General features: G+C 40.5%; 1 protein-coding gene and 1 pseudogene across 3 annotated transcripts in view; one reads left to right on the plus strand and one right to left on the minus strand.

The window, feature by feature from the left end:
- The first annotated feature begins 3,243 nt into the window (after positions 1-3,243).
- The window catches only part of FAF1 (Fas associated factor 1), a 399,416-nt gene continuing 381,105 nt past the window's right edge, over positions 3,244-21,554 (plus strand). For all 3 annotated transcript variants that reach the window (XM_059689641.1, XM_059689643.1, XM_059689642.1), the window contains exon 1: positions 3,244-3,699. In XM_059689641.1, the coding sequence (XP_059545624.1) occupies positions 3,655-3,699 (45 nt within the window). In that variant the 5' untranslated portion in view covers positions 3,244-3,654. The remainder of the gene's footprint in view (positions 3,700-21,554) is intronic.
- LOC132232234 (small nucleolar RNA SNORA48) lies at positions 12,213-12,356 on the minus strand (annotated as a pseudogene).

Raw genomic sequence — 21,554 nt, forward strand, 5'->3', positions numbered from 1 at the left:
GGAATATATATTTTTATTCTCTCAGTTTGTGACACTGAAGTGAAATTGTTTCTCTTCAGGAAGGAATTCTGGAGAAATAAAAAGTGATTTTTTCCCCCTCCTTAATTCAGTATTTATTTTTCTTTCATTGTTTTTCCTGTGGTGGACAATAACTGTGGATACTGGCTATCCAACCATGAAGAGTTAGGTCATAGGGAAGAAGCAGCTTAATCAGGAACTGTACAAACTTTGCAGCATGGAGGGTGAATTACAGGGAGGCAACCTGATAAGTGGAAAGAGCACTAGTTTTGACCAAGTCTTGAATACTAGGTCTGTCACTTTGTAGCATGACTTTGGGAAGTTCTTAAATGCTCAGAGCAGTTTTTTATTCTGTAAAATGGTGGTTGGAAGAATTAAATGAGATAGGTGTGTAAATTATCTGTACATTCTAGACATCCAATAAAAATTAATTCAAAAATATTAGTTATTATGTACTCAAAGCTATGTGTGAACTATGATGAATATAAAAATATTATGAGATGAAATGTCTTATAATCTCAAGTAACTTTAATTTATTGGGGTGACGTTTGTTAATATTATATAGGTTTCAGGGGTATAATTCTATAATCAAGGAATTTTCAGCCTGTTGGGAGAGATTAAAACATGCATATGTGAAACAATTAGAGAAGAAATTACAGATTTTATCAGTATTAAATTGTGTTGTAAAGATAGTAAAAGCAGTGATTATAAAGGAGAAGAATCCTGTTGGCCTAAGTTCTATGAAAGAGGTGACCCTGAGAAAAGCATTTAGGAATTGGTATACGGAGTAATAGCAACTAATATTTAAAGTTTCTGAAAAAAAAAGTTTCTGAAGAGTTTCTCAAGCATTATATTACTAAATATTCACAATTACTCTATGAGGTAAGTTTTATAAACCCCATTTTAAAGACAAAAAATTTAGACTCAGAAGTTTTTTGTAAGGGGAAGAGTTAGAACTCAAGCCTAGTAAATGCTGACTGAAATATATGCTCATTTTGTAAAAATATTTTATGTTTGCCATGCATTCTCATAATTGTTTCTTCATCACCTAAAATTGAAGTCATGTCAGAGATTGAAGTCAGAGAGACCAAGAGACCCATCCAAGTTTCTCCAGCTAATTGGTTGGGAAAGCAGTACTAGGGCCCATATGCCTGAATGTCTAGGACCTAGACATTAGGTTATAACCTAGACCAGCCGTGGGCAAATTACGGCCCGCGGGCCGGATCCGGCCTGTTTGAAATGAATAAAACTAAAAAAAAAAAAAAAAAAAAGACTGTACCCTTTTATGTAATGATGTTTACTTTGAATTTATATTCGTTCACACAAACACTCCATCCATGCTTTTGTTCCGGCCCTCCGGTCCAGTTTAAGAACCCATTGTGGCCCTCGAGTCAAAAAGTTTGCCCACCCCTGACCTAGACTCTAGGTTATTCTTACCATTACATTGTTTTAATTTCCAGATGGAGAGAGAGGATGGAGAAGGGGCACAGAACTGGATTTGAATGGGCTTTCCCTGCTCTGTGATCACAGAGAAAAACTTCAACTTTTCAGGGCTGCATTAATTCTAATCCTGTAACTAGAGACAGTTATTGATCTGCCTTGTGCTGAGAGTGACATATGAATGGGACAAATGAATTGCCACACTTAAATTGTGGTACTGTGTTTCACCTCATTATTCACATTTTAGCTATATTTTGAAATTACGTCCTTAGGGATGGCAATTAGACAAACACATCAATTCATGTGACTGTGGAGGATTCTATTCCTTGTCTAATTAATTCTGGTCTAAATACAGATTATCACATAGAGTTATAGGCCAACCTCTTTTCTTTTTTTTAAAAAAATATATTTTATTGATTTTTTACAGAGAGGAAGAGAGAGGGATAGAGAGTTAGAAACATCGATGGGAGAGAAACATCGATGAGCTGCCTCTTGCACACCTCCTACTGGGGGTGTGCCCGCAACCAAGGTACATGCCCTTGGCCAGAATCGAACCTGGGACCTTTCAGCCCGCAGGCCGACGCTCTATCCCCTGAGCCAAGCCGGTTAGGGCCCAACCTCTTTTCACTTAAAGAACACAGAGACTAAACCTAGGTCTTTAAAACACCCTGGTGCTCTTCTTTATGGTCCAAGGAATACAAAGACCCAGGCTGTGACTTTATATGGTGATTTCACTAGTGTTTTTAACTCTGCAGCACAAAATCAGCAATCTTACTTCACACTTTCAGGATTTTACATGCTTTTCAAGGCAAGTAAATGCTCTATTACAGTTCAGAAAGTGATATTTTCCCAAGTCAAAGTTGAACATATTCTAGTCACTCTTCCTCCAACCAGGATGACATTACATACAAATGGTCACACTTCACTGTACATACATTGTCTTTGGCTCTTCTTAACTCAAAGCCTGTCAGTCTCCGACCATCAAGTTAAAACTTTTAGTAATTGGTAATTTCTTCACTTCTGAAAGTAATTTAAATAGACCCACTACATTTAAAGTTGGACTCAAGTTTTCCCCATTTGTAAGATGTTTGTCTCTGATTAAAAAAAAATAATAAAAAGGTTTTCATTTCTCATAACTGACAAGAAAATGCTCATCTTTTTCTTGGGGCCGATATTCTCACATCACTCAGCTTCCATGCCCCCCCCCCCCCCCCCCCCCCCGTCTACTGCCATGGCAGTCTGGTTACCTCCCTGCTGCTGAGAGCTTCAGGATGCAGGAGTCAGGGGAATTGGGATTAAGTGTGACAGTGTGTGAGCTGACTTGGATAGTGAGGTTGAGCGTAATAGACTGTATATGAAGTTGTATTTTGGTGAAACTTTGTGAGCGAAAATACATTTAAGAAATGCAGATTGTGAGACGGGCTGTCAGAGGGCGCCGAGTTGGTTTATGAGGCTGGATGCATCTGTGTGTGACCAACCACGGAAAGCACAGAATCGGATCCCCGCCCCAGCCACGGGGAGGGGGTACCGCGAGGCCTTTGCTGGATTCCAAACCGGAATAACCAGTTGCGGGACTCCCGCAATGGCAGGCTGGCGTCCCCGCCGGCCGGCTGCGGATCCTCGCCCGGTAGCGGCGCTCCCAGGGCTTGACAGAAGGGCAGTCACGTGGCAGCCGCAAAGCGGCGCTTTGCGACCTCGATGACAGGCAAAATGTGCGACAGCCGCGGTGCTGGCCAACCAGGGGCGGAGGCGGCGGCCGGGACGGAAGAGGCGGAGGCGGAGGCGGCCGTGGCCGGGGTGTTCGCCCGCCTGCTTGTTCGCTCGGTTTCCCCGCCCCCCCCCGCCGGTCTCACCGCGACTGCAGGGAGCTGGGTGCGTGCTGTCGCCACCTGACCTCATCCTGGCCGGACACAGGAAGACCGGACGCGCATCCCGGCGAGCCTCCCTGTGCGGGCGTCTGCGGCGCGGGCTCCGCGGGGCGCAGGCGGGCGGCCCGGGCTCCTGAAGGTTACCGAGTGCATGAGCTCCTAGCCTCCCGCGCTGCCCCGCCCGCCAGCCCGCCGGCCCGCCCGCCGGCTCGTCCGCCCGCCCCTCGGCGCCCGGCGGCGGCGGCGGCGGCGGCGACGGCCACAGGAGGCGCCGTCTTCTTCCCAGGTGCGCGCTTCGCTCCCGGAGCCGCGGAACTCGGCGGCCGCCATGGCGGCCAACATGGACCGGGAGATGATCCTGGCGGATTTTCAGGTGAAGTGTCTGGCCCTGTTCCCCTGCCACCTCCAGCCTCGTGGGTTCCCGGTGCTAGCGGGTGGCCTCTTCCTCGTGTGTGTGTGTGTGTGTGTGTGTGTGTGGTGTGTGTGAGCATTGCAGTGGTTTGGGGCTTTCTGTGGGACGTGGTGTGTGAGTGTGGGGAGCCATGGGAGAACGTGTCATTCAGATGATCTGTTGGCCGTGTGTGAGGTGGTTCGTGGACAGCTGGCTTGAGTGGGATTTGCAGGGTGAAAGGGTGTTAGGGTAGTTGGGTTATGTATGTGGGCTGTGCCGTGTTTCCTGTATTGATGTGTAGAACTGGGGAGCATGAAGCGTGGGGATTTAAGTGTGGGGTGTTCGGGGCCAGGAGTTTGGGTTGTTCCACGAGGAGCATGTTGTATGGAGTGTGGGTGTGGACCGTGCGGTGCTGTGGGTGTGTTGTACTTAGGAGAGAGTAAAAAAGTGGCGAGGAGCAGGTGGTGAGGGTATTGGGGCATCCCGGTCGGTTTCAAGAAGCAGTAAACATTTTAGACCTTGGTGCCTTATTGGAATCTTTGGAGGGTAGGAAGACAAGGAGGAGGCAAGTAGACTCAGTTTACCACAGTCTTTGCAGTGAATGCACAAACTGAAATTACCAGTTCATATTTGCAGATTCCCCTTTCCTTCAGATTTGAATTGCTTGGTTGGTGTCCTTTCTCCAGGAATAATTTAAAGGATATGCGGGGTGGGGGGTGGGGTGGGGGCCCAGGGTGGGGATCAGTGAGGGGGGCAAAAGGGGGCATATGTAATACTTTCAACAACAAAGAGTTATTAAAAGATAAAATAAAGAATATGCAAGGGCTATCCCCTTCCTGAGCTCAAATGTAGTGACACTGGTACTTCTTAGGGAGGCCTTTTGAAAGTAGCGCTGTATGCATTATGAAAGACTTGTGGAACCAAGACCACCATCTTCGCCTTTTGATGTTTGGCAAAAATACCGTAGTGAGATCCTTTTAACCATTCATTTTGACATTAATTTAGAAGCTGTTGTTATATACAGGCATGCTTTCCCCTCTTTCTTCCACACTGTCACCATTGCACATGGCCTAACATTGGCAATGCAGGGTATATTTTTCCTTACTGAGATTTTGTAGGGCTTTTCTTCTCCCTCTTTGATTTTTTTTCTAAGTTCCTTTTCTCTCTCTCTCTCTCTCTCACAACTTAATATTCTGAGGGCCATTTCCAGAGTTTGCTCTTTTGATTACCCACTGGTATCTGATTATATTAGAAATATGCATCTATCTGCATTTCATTATACTGTATCTTCCAAACGCAGAAATAAGTGTTTTGGAATTAAAAGTTAACCACAAGATGTTGGTGTTTTGTAGGCTCGGGATTGGCCTGAGGTTCTTTATTTTTTGCCTGGGTAAATCTTTCCACCTTTTTTTAATTCTCCAAATAAGTCGTTTATCTAATGTGGAATGTGGTTGTTTGAAAAATAACTCTGTATTTTTCTAGGGGCATTTTTAAAAATATATATTTTATTTGTATTTTACAGAGAGGAAGGGAGAGGGATAGAGAGTTAGAAACATTGATGAGAGAGAAACATCGATCAGGTGCCTCCTGCACACCTCCCACTGGGGATGTTCCCACAACCAAGGTACATGCCCTTGACTGGAATGGACCCTGGGACCCTTCAGTCCACAGGCTGGCGCTCTATCCACTGAGCCAAACCGGTTAGGGATCTAGGGGCATTTTTATCCTATTATAAAATTGTTTTATTCTGGTAGGAATGGCTTTAGACAGCAACAAAAAGTGTAGTTTACCTTATTAAAAGCTTTAAGGTAATTAAAACTTTGTTTTGATTTCACCAAACTTTTTACTTCCTCTAATAACTTGTAACTACTTGCTTTCTCTTTATTTTTTTTATCTTTTTAATTTCTTTTTTGTTTTGTTTGCTTGCTCTGTCCTTACTTGTGGCAATTATTATGCTTATTGTGAACCTTATATTGATGGGCCAAGGATAGGAAATTTAGGATTCTTGTACTTAGAGGTAAAGTAAGATTTTCTGACAAAGCATTTGGGACAAGCATTTTTATCACATTAATACTATATTCTAATCAATTGTTCTTTTCAACCCAATGGCAATGTTGTGAACAATTACGTATTTACAAAATGGAATAAAGCTTAGGCATCTGCAGTGAACAATTGTTTGCTAAATGGTGAGAGCTAATTTCATATTATTAAATAGGTAAGAAAACATTATTGATAGTTTAATAAAAAGTTATTTAGAAAACTATACACATCGTACACACATTAGGCTTTTTTGTGTGTTTAGGAGCCTTGTATTCCTCTTCCAAATGATGATTCCAGATAAACCTGCTCTTGTGGATTTAGTTTTAAAATTGACTATTCTTTCTATACTTTAACTATTACTTAAGATTTTTATAGGATTAACTTTTAAAAATTAGCATTTATCCAGTTATCTGAAATCAGGTACAGTAATTTGTGTTAAAGATTGCAGTTCAGGACTTGGAATGTGGATACTTGGATGTTGATTTCTTCTATAACTGGGCAGATCAGTTTCCCGCTCAAAAGTGAACATAGTAAAATTATATTCTATTTACTTCATATGATTGTGAAAATTAAAATGTTTTAAGAGCTCAGTTTTGCCTTTATAGATAAGGACATGCATTTTAAATGTGATTAGATTTTTAAAATAAGTTTTATATTTTGATTCTTGCTGGATAATAGTTCTTATAAATTCAGTGTCTAAGTATGGAAAAGCTTTTGAGGAGGATTTTTGTACTGTCTTTAACAACCTAAATAACCTAGGTAAATAGTGGATGGAAGATGAGAGCTGAGACTTAGTTTGGGACTTTGTAGATGAGCAAACTCATTACAAAGCAAATATATATTCTAAATTGTCCTTTCAAAGATTATTCCCCCAAATAAAAACAGCTCCCAATTAAAACAAAATTTAAATTGTGGTGAAATACACATAATATAAAATTTGCCTTCTTAACCATTTTTAAATGTTCTTTTCAGTGACATTAAATTAATTCACTTTGTGCAACCATTACCACCATCCATTTCTTTATCTTGCAAAACTGTAACTCTGTACCCATTAAACAATACCCATTCTTTCTTCTCTTCAGCCCCTGGCAACCACCATGTTACTATTCTGTCTCTATAAATGTGAATACTTTAGGTAACTCATATAAGTGGAATCATGTAGTATTTGTCCTTTTGTGACTGGTTTATTTCAGTTAGCATAATGTCTCTAATGTTCATCCATGTTGTAGCATGTGTCAGGATTTCTTTATTAAGGCTGAATAATATTATACTGTATGTATATACCACATTTTGTTTATGCATTTACCTGCTAATTGCCCATGTTTTGGCTATTGTGAATCATTAATGCTGCTAGGAACATGGTGCCTATTCCAGTCCCTGCTTTAAATTCTTTTGGGTTATACCCAGAAGTGGAATTACTGGATCATATGGTATTTTTATTTTTTATTTTTATTTGAGGAACTGTTTTTCATAGTGTCTGCACCACCAGAATTTTGAATGGAGAGTGTGACAGCATTCTGTTAAATCAATTATTTGTAAATTCAACTCTGAGCAAGTGAGTTTAGAATTTGGAATAGTCTAACACAAATCAGCTTTAAATGTAAATATGTAGTGTTAGCATAGTATGTTGCTGGTAAAGGAATGAATAGAGTAGTACACCTACAGTTTTGGCTGGCTAGAGCCAGGAGGGGGGTGTAAAGGAATTTCCTGGGTTTAGGAAACAGACAGGCATTGATGAATCATGAGGTTTTTTTCTTAATGTCTTTTATAACAAAGAGATACATTTAAGTGAAAGTTCCAAATCTTGTTCTTTTTGTAATTGAATTCTTTAACTTATTTTATTTTATTATTATTATTATTGTTGTTGGTGGTGGTGTGGTGGAGTGGTGGTGGTGGTAGTGGTAGATGGGGGTGGATGGTGGTCTAAGATAATACTTTTAAACATAATTTTTCCGTGTGAACAAAAAGCGGTGTAGCCATTTAGATTAGTCTCATATGTTGGTCTCGTACATTTTTCTATTTATGTTTCTGTATTACTGATAATATAAAGATAGATCATAACACTACTGAAATGCAGAAAAAAACACAACTCTCATTAGTAGTATTTTCTTTCAGACTTTTTCAGGAATAAAAATTTATCTGTTTGCTAAAAAGTATTCTTTTTGAACCTCGTTCCAGTGGTCACAGATTAGGAGTCCCTTTATTTTCTAATATAGCATTGATTTTTATGTTACTTTCAGTTATGTTTTCTGGTCAACACAATTGTGCCTTTGTTTTCTCCTCCTGGTCTTTCCAGCTAGAAATACCTTTGCTGCCTAAATTGCTTTATACATTTTCATATATTGGATTATCACCATGGGACTTTTAAGTTTTCATGTGCCTATCAACTCCTCTTTGAAACATGGACTTCTCCATGACACTGCTGGTAACTCACTTGTAAGTAGTTTCTGCCCTTCATAATATTTTGTCTTCTAAATGAAGCTGCAAATCCCTCTTTTTTTTTTTTTTTTAGCTTGACATAAAGAGATATGTTCTACAGAAGACAATGCCAGACTATGCGAGTAGAAATAGTATCTGTTTGGATCAATAGGTATCTTTTGTGATATTGTGGATTAGGGACCAAATTAGGTATTAATGGAACATCATATACAGTATATTTACTGGAAGGTTACCTTGTGCAGAATATTGAGTATTAATGGCCAAAAGTAGGCTTGTTTACCATGCTTTCTTTCTTTTCGTCACTATCCTCTTTATTTATTAGAGGGACAAATCATGTTGTTTTAGTGTTTGGGTTGTCAGTCATTGGGAAAATAAAGTTTTGGCATGTAGAATAAAATTTAGTAGTAAGTTGTTGAGAACATGGACTTTGAGGTTAGTTCACTTGGATTTCAATCACAGCTCTGGCACTCACTCATCCTGTGATCTTTGACCAATCACTTCACACCTCTTTGCCTCAGTTTCCCCATATGAAAATTGATTCATGTAAAGTAATTAGAACAGGTGTCTGACATAGAAAGTATTCGGTATATTTTATTTTATTTATTTATCTATTTATTTTAAATATATTCTTATTGATTTCAGAGAGGAAGAGAGAGACCAAAAAACATCACTGATGATAGAGAATCATTCATCAGCTGCCTCCTGTATTCCTCACGCTGGGGATCTAGCCCATAATGCAGGCATGTGCCCTGATTGGGAATCGAACTGTGACACCCTGGTTCATATAGGTCTACGCTCAAATACTGAGCCATGCCGGCCGGGCTCAGTACATTTAAGCTGTTATTTTCATTTTTGATAACTTTAAGGTACATACTTATTCTCTGTAGGTGACTCCAGAGATCATTTATTGCCAGCTTCTCATTTTCCTTTTGTGGAAGTTGAGACCCAGCAAAAGGAAGTGACTTGTCCAAGGTCATGGGTTGGTTTGAAACAAGTATTTTTCCCAGGTATACTATAGGAGTGTTATTTTCTAGCTTAATTTGTCAAGTAGCTTGGAGTTTTAGAGGAAAACAAGACCCACCATTTAGAAATTGCTCCAAATGATAAAACTTACATATAAGCCCTGGCTGGGTAGCTCAGTTGGCAAAGAGGTGAAACCAGTACTTTTCTTTCTAGGTTTTAGTAACTGCAGAGTACTAGAACATTTAGATTCCTCACAGGTTGTTAAATGGCTATATATAATACCATAAACATTATCTGGTCACACCTCCATAGGAAGCATTGTACTTAGGCAGATTGGAGCTCTAGTTTTTTGTTTTGGTGTGGTTCTCTGAGAAAGTCATTTATTCTTTCTGGATTTCAGTTATTCAGTCTGTAAATGAGGTCTGTCTAGAGTCGTATCTACCCCAAAACAGAAGACTGGACTAGATTACGTATTCAGATAGAGTCTGAAGAATCACTTGGCAGCAGTGGGGTTGAGGACTTTATAATTTAGGTAATTGATCTAGAATCTATAATTTAGGTAATTGATCTAGGGGTTAGCAAACTACATCCTGAGGGCCAAACCACCACCTGTTTTTGTCAATAAAGCCTAATTGGAAGATAGTTATGCATATTTGTTTACATATTGTCTTGTTTACATGTGTCTTTTGCCTGCAATAGCAGAATTTAGTAGTTGATTGTATTGCCTACAAAGCTTAAAATGTTTACCCTGCTCCTAACAGGAAAGTTTGCTGATCCTTGAGATCAGTTGTTTTTTCAAATGTGGATAATTCCTTCTTCTTCTTTATTTTTTAAATATATTTTATTGATTTTTTACAGAGAGGAAGGGAGAGGGATAGAGAGTTAGAAACATCGATGAGAGAGAGAAACATCGATCAGCTGCCTCCTGCACACTCCCCACTGGGGATGTGTCCGCAACCAAGGTACATACCCTTGACCGGAATCGAACCTGGAACCCCTCAGTCCGCAGGCCGACGCTCTATCCACTGAGCCAAACCGGTTAGGGCTCAAATGTGGATAATTTCTGTTCTCAGGGGCTATTTAGGCACTATCTAGGGACATTTTTGGCCCTTACAACTGAGGGGTGCTACTGGCATGTAGTGGGTAGAGGCCAGGGATGCTGCTAAACATTCTATAATGCACAAGACACTCTTCCAAACTGAAGAATTATCTGCCCCCAAATGTCAATAGTGCTGAAAACCCTAGGTTTAAATCTGTGGTTCTCAAACTTTAGCTTGCATAAGAATAACCTGGACTTGTTAAACTCCTAGTTGCTGGACCCTCACCCCAGAGTTTCTGATTTAGTGGATCTTGGATGGAGCCTGCAAATTTGCATTTCTTCTAGGACTCAGGATTATGCTGCTGCTGATCCAAGGACTACATCAAGTGTAGAACAACTGATCTAGATGACTTTGAAGAAACATCCATTCCTATGATTCTTTGCTTTTGTGATCTTAAGTACTGTTCCATTTTTATGACTGGAAAATTAAATATTCAGTATATACCTGATGGTTACAATGGAGTATGCTGTTTAATCACTCCATGTCTTTGAACCCTTTTTTATTCATGTGCCTTTGGAAAATTTCTAGTTATCTTTCAAAATCCACCTCCTACCTTTTACTTATAACATCTGTGCCTAGTAGGGTTAATCATTTCTTATGTATCTTGTGCAGTTTCTCTTTTGAGTCCTATGTCAGATTGTCAATAATCATTTTACATGTTTCTTTCCCCCGTTGTCAGCTCTTTGAATAAACAACTGCCTGGGTCTTAACCACCTGTTCCTGTAGTATCTAGTAAGAGGTACTCAGTGAAAATATATATATATATATATTTAGTGAATATTTTGTGAAGGAATATTCTGAATATTGATTGGTATGGTACAAATAAATACAATGGAATTATAAATTTTTATCTATTTTTAAGCATCTACCCTTTGCTAACTTTGAAAAATAAAATCTGTCATTGAAAGAATAAAAATTGGACTGTGTGACTTGGAAGTGACTCATTTATAGAAGGAGTCTGGCAAAATTAACAGAATAATTATACCTGCCTTTTTATATTTATTTGTGTTTATAGAGGAACTAGAGGTCGGATGCACAAAATTTGTGCAAGCGGCTCCACCCTTGCAGCCCTGGCTTCCTCTGAACAATCGTTTTGCTGTTGGTCTAATTAGCATATTAGCTCTTTATTATGTAGGATAATTATGATATAAAGTATGAGATGTCAAGTTGTATTAAAAAAACAGAAAAGTTTGCAGGTTATGTGCACCTTAATGGCTTTAGAATTAGGTTTCAGTCTCCTCTTTTATTTTGTTGTTTTCCCTCTCTGTTCCCTGAAATTCACCCCGGTTCCCTGAAATTTTTTTTCCTTCTTACTGATTTCAGAGAGGAAGGGAGAGGGAGAGAGAGATAGAAACATCAGTGATGAGAGAGAATCATTGATTGGCTGTCCCCTGCACACCTCCTACTGGGGGTTGAGCCTGCAACCCGGGCATGTGCCCAAACTGGAATCGAACCTGGGACCCTTCAATCTGCAGGCTGACACTCCATCTACCCAGTGGTTCTCAACCTGTGGGTTGCGACACTTTCACAGGGGTCGCCTAAGATCATCGGAAAACACATATATAATTACATATTGTTTTTGTGATTAATCACTATGCTTTAATTGTGTTCAATTTGTAACAATGAAATTGGGGGTCACCACAACATGAGGAACTGTATTAAAGGGTCACGGCATTAGGAAGGTTGAGAACCACTGTAAGCCAAATGGGCTAAGGTTCCCTGGATTCTTCAATGATTGAGATGTAATAGTGTTAATGAGAAGAAAATGTTGTCTCTTGTGCCTTTAGCCTCTCTACCTTCTTTTTCGTAAGGGAAAAGTAGTGGTTCACCATTTTTTTTAAAGTCAGTTTTAGTTGTCATCTAGTTAAAGTGAGGCAGAGACACAGTTGAGCATACTAATTTTAAGTTTAATGGGGGAGAAATAATAACATTAGCATGTAGCCTTTTTAAAAAAAAAGTGCCCTGGCTTGAAATATCTCTGGCCACTGACACAGGTAACAAACTAGGATAAACTAAGTACTGTATGTCTGCTTCACTCCTGACTGATATAAGAACAACACCACCAATCAGGTGTCTCCTTGCCCATTGCCAGTAGTAGCATCAAGCTGATTACTTTGTATGTGCCAGGTACTGTGCTAGGCTCCTAACGTCTAAATTCTACAGTGACCCTTTGTTGGGATTCAGTGATACAGTTCTCCATGGTTTCTGTATGTCTTGTTAGCAGAGGCATTGACTGCTTTTGTTCCTGACTGCTTTTCAAGGATGTTTATATAGTGAGCAGCCTTGGAAGATAGAGATAGTGTCTCCCTCTGGAGCAAAGAGCAGGTATGCATAGTATCCTTTTTATTTTTCAGAGTTTAAAGTGAAAATGAGTTTATTAGAGAAGAAGTGGGACAGAGAAAAGGCTGCTCCACAGGCAAATATCCCATTTTAAAGGATTTGACTTCCCCAGTCTCTGGGTTCCTCTTCTGTAATGCAGTCCACTGCATGTGCAGGTGTCAGTTAGCCTACTTTGTGTTGCCCTCTGGGAAATAGGACTGGGGAACTGCATAAGAAAATGCTGATATTTTAACTATAGTTATTGCTATGAGTCATAAAGTTCTTTTTCTCCAATAAAGGAGTCTTAGGTCTTTTGCCAGCACCCATGAAACTGGCAAGCGAACTTGTTAGCTTGCAAGTATGATAAAATCTGAGATTCTTCACCGCTCTTAATAGTTTTGGCAACAAGGATGGAATACTGACAGACACATGACTTTTTGAAAGGAAGGGTGAGGGTCCCATGGGCTGGTTAATAGAATTTGGACAAAGTCCATGGAATTGGTAGCAGACATGTTGACCAAATTGTTAAGCGGCTCTCTACTTTATTGCCTGTTAATGAGGAAGAATTAGAAAAGTGGTTGCAGACTGAGATGTGGTTTGAAAGCTGCCTAAACATTCCTCTAGGTCAGTGGTTCTCAACCTGTGGGTCGCGAACCCTTTGGGGGTCGAACGACTTTTTTATAGGGGTTGCCTAAGACCATCGGAAAACACATATATAATTACATATTGTTTTGTGATTAATCACTATGCTTTAATTATGTTCAATGTGTAACAATGAAAATACATCCTGCATATCAGATATTTACATTACGATTTATAACAGTAGCAAAATTACAGTTATGAAGTAGCAACGAAAATAATTTTATGGTTGGGGGTCACCACAACATGAACTGTATTAAAGGGTCGCGGCATTAGGAAGGTTGAGAACCACTGCTCTAGGTGTTGCTAACTCTCAAACATTCTGTCTGGTAGGGGCATTTTTTTTTCCTTCACTAATTTATCTGTCAGGCTCAGGTTCAGACTCCACCCATTGTAACAACTAGTACTAATATTTGTCCAGGCTGTGCAGAAGGTTCTGCCTCTGTTCAAACAACACTTACAGGCATTTGTACACCTACAGTTATGTGAAAGGAGGCAAATTTGCAACCTCTGTGGGCAAAAAGCAAACTTGTTAGAACTTTCACTGCTTTGTTTGAGATGAGAGGATGGGGTACATAATGTGTTATTGCTCAGCCTCTACTTTAGAGGAAGCTCTATTCCCTACTTCACTGTTTGTAGCAAAGCCACTGACTGAAAGGGGTCCTCAATGCAGAGATTTACTTCAGTGGGGGCCTGGTGCTCCAGTAGTTTAGCCATGTGGAAACTGGTTGTATCTCCTTGTCTTCTGGGACTGTTTAGCCTCTGTACCAGCTATGCAGACTGACAATAGATGTAGTTGCTTTTTTCAATGGATAGAAGTCAAGGCTGTTCTTATAGCTCTGGCCAGTACTCTCCTTCATGAAACTTGTATTTCTGCTGACCATTGGCCTATTTCCAATAGCTTATTTGGTCTGCCACTTGTAAACTATAGACTGGAAGATTAAAGACAGCTCTCTTTATAACTGTGGAAACAAATTATAGTTGCTGATCAAACTTCCTGAATCACTACAGTAGATGCCCACAGTAAGGGCCTGTTTTCTCATGAAGACGATTGGAATCAGGCTTCTGATTGAGCCTGCACTGCCCAAGCGCCATCATTGTTGGCTGGACCTATCATTTTATCCAGTGTGACAGTACATCAACTATCATAAATTGGATGCAAAGTAAAGGATTTTAGATTTCTGATGCAGACGGTAGTATTGCATGCCAGACTTGTGACGCCTGACAAAAGTTGATCTCCTTGTCACATAGTGAGAGAAGCCACCTTGCATGGGATTTGGTCCATGTCTGCTTTTAACAAATTGAATATGTTGGACCTCTGAGCCCCCTCCCAGAGGTATTAGTAGTACCTCACTGCTGTTCATACTTTTTCTGGTTATGGTGTTGCTCTTCTAGTCCAGTTAGGTGACTGGACCCATCATTGTGGCCCTTGAAACTAATATGTGTTATGCTTTCAGGTTTTCTGGACCATTTTCAGTCTAATGATGGTGCACTTTTTATTGCAAAAGCTACTCAACAGTGAGCTGATAGTCAAGATATTTGAGGGACCGTGCATGCTCCCCACCAGCCACAGACATCTGGTTTGTGGATCAGTGTTGGAACAGCTTCCTCTGTAGTAAGTCAGTTTGGTCACTGAATGTGGCTATACCCAGAAAGGGATCATCTCATCTTGGTCACTTCCTGAATAATGATCAGAACTGAAGATGTATGAGGCTATATAGCCTTATTTTTAAAATTTAGGATTCCATCCTGACCAATTCTGGGCATGATACTTTTTTTTCTCTCCTAGAAGCAACCCAAGGCCAACCTGTTTATACACCTTCTATGTGGCAGCGCGCCAAAGGTGGCCTAGGACATTCAAACTTAACTTTGGTTCAATCACCTGGATTCTCTTGTTGAGTTGACATGGTCCTGGATCATAAGGATAATGACTACATGGTTGAGTACACTGCTTGCCGCATCCCGCTGTAGTGCTCTTGTGGGTCAGTGAGGACCATAAATAGATTTCTGTAGGCTCTATAAAATTTTCTTGACCCTCTTGTCCCTGACATTTCCCAGTGAAAGGCCTGAGAGAGTAGGAGATAATGAGTGAAAAAAAGATGAAGTTACAGCTACTGGAAGGGGACATAATGATTTTATGGTAGTGGAGGGAAAGTAACATTTTCAGCACCTGGGTAAAGGAATGAATACCTTAGAACCCAGAAAATTTGAGGAAGGGAAAGATAATAATGTTCTTTGTGTTTCAGAACAACACTTGAAGCCTAATCAGTATGTACTGTCTAATCTGTGATAGCCATTGTTATTCCTATTTTGAAGATGAAAAACTGGATGTGTAAAGAGGTTAAGTAATTACTTAATGACAGGTAGTCATAACAAGGCTTTGGTTTGGCACTCAGGTCCGCTCTACTCAAAAGTCAAGTCTACGATCTTATATATTCACATTTCTCAAATGGGAGTACTCAGAGGTACCCAAAAAATAGGCACGTCATCTTATAGCACCAGTTTAAAAGAAACATAATAATTATGTGGTTTTTAAAAATTAAAACAACTATCATGAAGTAAATCTAAGTTTTGCATGAATTTTAAATAGAAAATGAAATTTCGAAGAAATTATAGGGATGTGGCTTACTTTTCTTTGATTTATTCCTACCTTCCTCCCATGGGGGAATATGCTTCCCTTTCTCTATCATTATGACTACAGTAATTGAAAAAGTAGTAAGTACTGCACTTTACAAGATTGGCTTTCAAATCAAAGTTGCACCCAGTTTGTTTTTAAAATTTTATTCCTTCATCCTGTTGTAGCTTTGTGAAACATGAAAGAACAATACGGTTTTTTCTGATGTCCTTGGATTTACCAAGGCTAATAGAGGGATCAAAAGAAGAAAAAACTGGGATTTATTGGTGTAACGAAGCTGTATGTGGCAGTGATTGCTACTGGGATTATTTGGTAATTCAGCAAGAGATTGTTTTGTCACTGGTATTTTTTTTTTACTTCACTTTTATATTTATCAGTATCAATAAAGTACTTTGTTATTATAAATCTATATGCAAAGTAATTTTTTATCATTTCTCTGGGAATACTGTCAGTTTTGGGTATATTACTAATGTCCTAGTAGTGGGACTTGAAACAAAAGTAATGGTGTTGTGGCAAAATATTAGAATTGATTCCACCTAAGGCAAGCTGGCTGGCCCCAACTTTTGATGCACACGGTCTTTGTTTTAAACTACATTGAATTTTAGAAGAAAACATTAGTGAATACTTTGGAATGAGATAGTAAGGAATATTTTGCCAAAGCTGACTGAATTTTTAATGAAATTAAGTAATCATGTTTTTTAAGTGTGATAACATATTGCTTTATGTTTTTAAAAATGGAGTCCTTTTAGAGATATATACTGATATTTATGAATTAAATGATATGTCTGAAATTTACTTCAGAACAATCTGGGGAGGGATTTGGGGGTGGGGTTGATGGGGAGTGAAATAAGATTGGCTATAACTTGGTAATTAGGTATATTGTATTCTTGGTTGTTTATTTTACTATATATATATATATATATATATATATATATATATATATATATGTGTGTGTGTGTATATGTATATGTATATATATTTATATATATACTAAAGGCCCAGTGCACAAAAATTTGTGCACTTGGCGGTGGCGGGGGGGCTCCCGCAGCCCGGCCTGTGCCCTCTCGCAGTCTGCGACCCCTTGGGGGATGACCACCTGCTGGCTTAGGCCCGCTCCCCGGAGGATTGGGCCTAAGCTGACAATCAGACATCCCTCTGGCAGCCCAGGAGCCCTGGGGGATGTCCACTTACCAGTGGAGAGCAGGCCTAAGCTGCAGTCTGACATCCTTAGTGCTGCTGAGGAGGTGGGAGAGGCTCCCACCACCACCACTGTACTGGCAGCCATCAGCCTGGCTTGTGGCTGAGCAGAGCTCCCCTTGTGGGAGCGCACTGATCACCAGGGGGCAGCTCCTACATTGAGGGTCTGCCCCCTGGTGGTCGTTGTGTGTCATAGTGACCAGTCATTCCCAGTTGTTCTGCTGTTAGGGTCAGTTTGCATATTACCCTTTTATTATATAGGATAGAGGCCTGGTGCACGGGTGGGGGCCGGCTGGTTTGACCTGAAGGTTGTCCCGGATCAGGGTGGGGGTCCCGCTGTGGTGCCTGGCCAGTCTGGGTGAGGGGCTGAGGGCCGTTTTCAGGCTGGCCAAGCCCCGCTGGCGATGGAAGCTCCCAGCCTCTCCTTTTTTTCTTTTAATTCTGGGATTTATTTACCTTCTATAATTGAAACCCTGTAGCCTTGAGAGGAGCTCAGAGCCAGCCAGGGTGGGCGGGAGGGAAGTTTGGCTTCCTCCATTGCCAGGGGCAACCCAGCCTCCTACTCGCTCCAGCTCCGTGGCCATGGCCGGCTGAAAGCAGGTATCTGGGGTTTATTTTTCTTCTGTAATTGAAACTTTGTTGCTTTGAGTGGAGCTCAGAGCCAGGCTGCGGCAGGCGGGAAGCTTGGCTACCTCCATCATTGGGGCAATCAAGCCTCCTGCTTGCTCCAGCTCCGTGGCTGCCGGCCGCCATCTTGGTTGGGTTAATTTGCATATAGTTGCTCTGATTGGCTGGTGGGCGTGGCTTAAGGTGTAGCGAAGGTATGGTCAATTTGCATGTTTGCCTTTTATTAGTGTAGATTTTAAATTTAATTTTCATCTTTTTCCTCCCCCACATCTTTTGTTGATTTTACTATTATCTCTACTCTTGTATATGCTTGAAAATTTCCATAATAAGAAGTAAAAAAAATGTTCTGCCAAAATAAAAATGACTTAGGGGAAATTGTAAACTTTAGTATAATATCTTCATATTCTAAAGGACTATAGCAGCGGTTTTCAACCTGTGGGTCGCGAACAATGAAAATACATCCTGCTTATCGGATATTTACATTACGATTCATAACAGTAGCAAAATTACAGTTATGAAGTAGCAATGAAAATAATTTTATGGTTGGGGGTCACCACAACATGAAGAACTGTATTAACCCTTTTCGGTCCAACCTCGAGACTGACTCGACAGACCAGGCACTAGGAGCAGGTCCAACGTTGAGCAATAAGAACATTAAAAAGTTCAACATTCAATCCTGTCAATTAATTTGGACCAGAATCTTTGAATTCCAAAAATAACATTGGACCATAAAGGGTTAAAGGGTCGGGGCATTAGGAAGGTTGAGAACCACTGGAGTATAGGATTAGAAGAGTGATGAGACTACTACAAGGAAGTAATAACAGCAATTATAGTAATGTTATGTAATTACAGCTTTTTACCAAAATATTTGGTAATTTTTTGTCTTTATTTATTGTCACTGAAAAGTTTAAGGTAGCTTACTAGTTAAATTTTAGCATTTGTAAAAAAGCCTTAGTTGTAGTCTTAGATATTTTTCCTAAAATTAATCAATTTTGTAACTCAGCTGATAGGTAGGAATTTGTAAAGAATTAACTTCATGTACTAAATTTGAATAACTGAAGATATATTATTTTGGCAAAGAGGTGTTAATACCTTTTTTAAAAACCAATATTGAAACAAAATCAGAAACCTAAAAAGTTACAAAATATGTATTAAGCAAAAAGAAAGTCCAGTTAGATGATGTGTCATTTTCTCTATGTATTGTTGTAGTCTGTTTTTACAATGACTTTTTACCTTTATTCTGGCTTTATTGTCCCAATAGAGCAGCATGTGTTGGTAATGTTTAAATATGACTTTGTTATCGGAACAGAGAAATACTGCCCAAGTTATTAGTATTTCTACTTAAATGTGCATGGAGAGTATGTAAAGTTAAAATGTGGATTATACCAAAATGAAGTATATTTAAGATTAAAGAATTTGTTAAATCATCAATTTTACCAATAATTCAGGAGTAACAATTTGCTAAGGTAAAAATATTACTGTGCAAAGAAACATCCACATTCTCTCCTGCCATGTCTCCTAGAGGATTTTAATTTCTTACCCTTAAAAAAAAATCTATGTGCTCTGGAGCGTTATCCTGTACACCAAAAAGTGTGGGTTCGATTCCTAGTCAGGGCACATAGCTAGGTTGTGGGTTTGATCCCCGGTCAGCATGTTTCTCTCTTATATTGATGTTTCTCTCTTACATTGATGTTTTTCTCTCTCTCTTCCACCTTTCTCTCTCTCTCTCAAAATCAGTAAAAACATCCATGGGTGAGGATAAAGAAAAAGATTAAAGCATATCTATGCATCTGAGTGTGTGTATGTGTGTGTGTATGATTGTGTGTGATTATATTCAGAGCTTTGGCATTTCTAGGGATGGATCCTGAAAGTATCCTGACTTAATATGGATACAGAGTCATCCTTTGATGAAAAAGGCAGTGGTGACATGTATAGCTGGCCCTAGAACTCAGTTCCATATGCAGTCCTGCTGAGTTTTTAGGAGACCTTCATGAAGATAGCTCTTCATTAAGGAGCTCCTTGCTGGCCAGGGCACATTTCACAGTAACAGCTATTTGTTACCCATGGGGAAAGTATGAAACTGTAGAATCACTGATCTAGATTGCTTTCCCACAATTGCTTTAGTAATCTTGGGTAGGATGCTCTGAGCTTGCCCAGCAAGACATTTATTCAGAAATACCTCTTTTCTGGCTGGTATTGTGGTTAGATAAGTGTGAAAACAGAGATGGGAATATCGTGGCGTTTGGGTGGTATCAACACTAATAAAAGAGAAAAATGGTAATTGGCGTACGACGATACCCTTTTCATTGGCTAATCAGGGCTATATGCAAATTAACTGCCAAGATTGGCAGTTAACTGCCAACTAAGATTGGCAGTTAACTGTCAACAAGATGGCGGTTAATTTGCATATGTAGGCACAATGCAGGGAGGTGAAAGGGAAAGCAGGAAGAAGCCCCCTGCCACTGACAGTGATCGGAAACCCAGGGGGGAGCTAAGAGCTTTGCCCTGCCCCCCAGCCATGATCGGAGAATCAGGCGCCTTTTCCGCCCTGGCCAGTGATAGCAGGAAGTAGGGGTGGAGCCAGCGATGGGAGCTGGGCACGGTCGAAGCTGGCAGTCCCAGGAGCTAGGGGTCCCTTGCCTGGGCCTAAAGCAAAGCCCACGATCACGGGGCCACTGCAGCTGTGGGTCCCCGCTGCCCGGGCTGGACGCCTCAGCCAGAGGCATCCTGCAGGGGCAGTGGCGGAGCCTGCGCGATCGCGGCGCCCCCTGCTGTCACTGCAGGTCCCCGCTGCCCGGGCCGGATGCCTAGGCCAGAGGCGTCAGGCCTGGGCAAGGGGCCGATCCTGCGATTGGAGGGTGATGGGGGTCAACGCCTGAGGGCTCCCAGTATGTGAGAGGGGGCAGGCTGGGCTGAGGGACACCACCCCCCCAGTGCACGAATTTCATGCACCGGGCCCCTAGTTAATAATAATGCTTGATAAATAAACAGCGTCTTTAATTCTTACGGCTTGTATCTGTTAATATGTACTGAGAGTATACCAGCCCTTCATTTGTTCAACAGATAATTGAGTGACTTCACATGTATTGTGATGTGAAGATGTGAGGAATACAGGGAAATATATATTACCTGACACTGTCTTCATTCATATTTTCAGTTAACAGAAATTTATTGAATACCTGCTCTGTGACAGGCATTATACTAGGGAGATCATTACTTCATAAGGTAGCTAATATAGCTAATGAAAATTTACCCCTTTGTAACTTATTGATTTACTGTAGACCTATATAGAATTTTATTTCGTACCACACAAAGACAACTACGTCTACCATGAACTCTTATCCAGCCCTAATTTTCCAGTTCTTTCCACCACTTTTTTAAAAAAAAATATTTTATTGATTTTTTACAGAGAGGAAGGGAGAGGGATAGAGAGTTAGAAACATTGATGAGAGAGAAACATCAGTTCAGCTGCCTCCTGCACACTCCCTACTGGGATGTGCCCGCAACCAAGGTACATGCCCTTGACCGGAATTAAACCTGGGACCCTTCAGTCCGCAGGCCGATACTCTGTCCAGTGAGCCTAACCAGTTAGGGCTCTTTCCACCACTTTTATTGCTTGCTTTCCTCTGGATGTGTTTACATCTTTTAAAAAATGGTTAAATAGTATTTAATTATTTTAAAAGTGTTTTTTATTGATTTTAGAGAAAGGAAGGGAGAGGGAAACTGGGAGAGAGAGAGAGAGAGATAGAGAGAGAGAGAGAGAGAGACAGACCAGACAGACACAGACAGACATTGATGTGAGAGAGAAGCATTGATTGGTTGCCTCCCATACGCACTCTGACCAAGGACTGAACCTGCAACCTGGGCATGTTATGTGC

This window comes from Myotis daubentonii, chromosome 3 (assembly GCF_963259705.1).
Source record: "Myotis daubentonii chromosome 3, mMyoDau2.1, whole genome shotgun sequence".
Classification (NCBI taxonomy): domain Eukaryota; kingdom Metazoa; phylum Chordata; class Mammalia; order Chiroptera; family Vespertilionidae; genus Myotis; species Myotis daubentonii.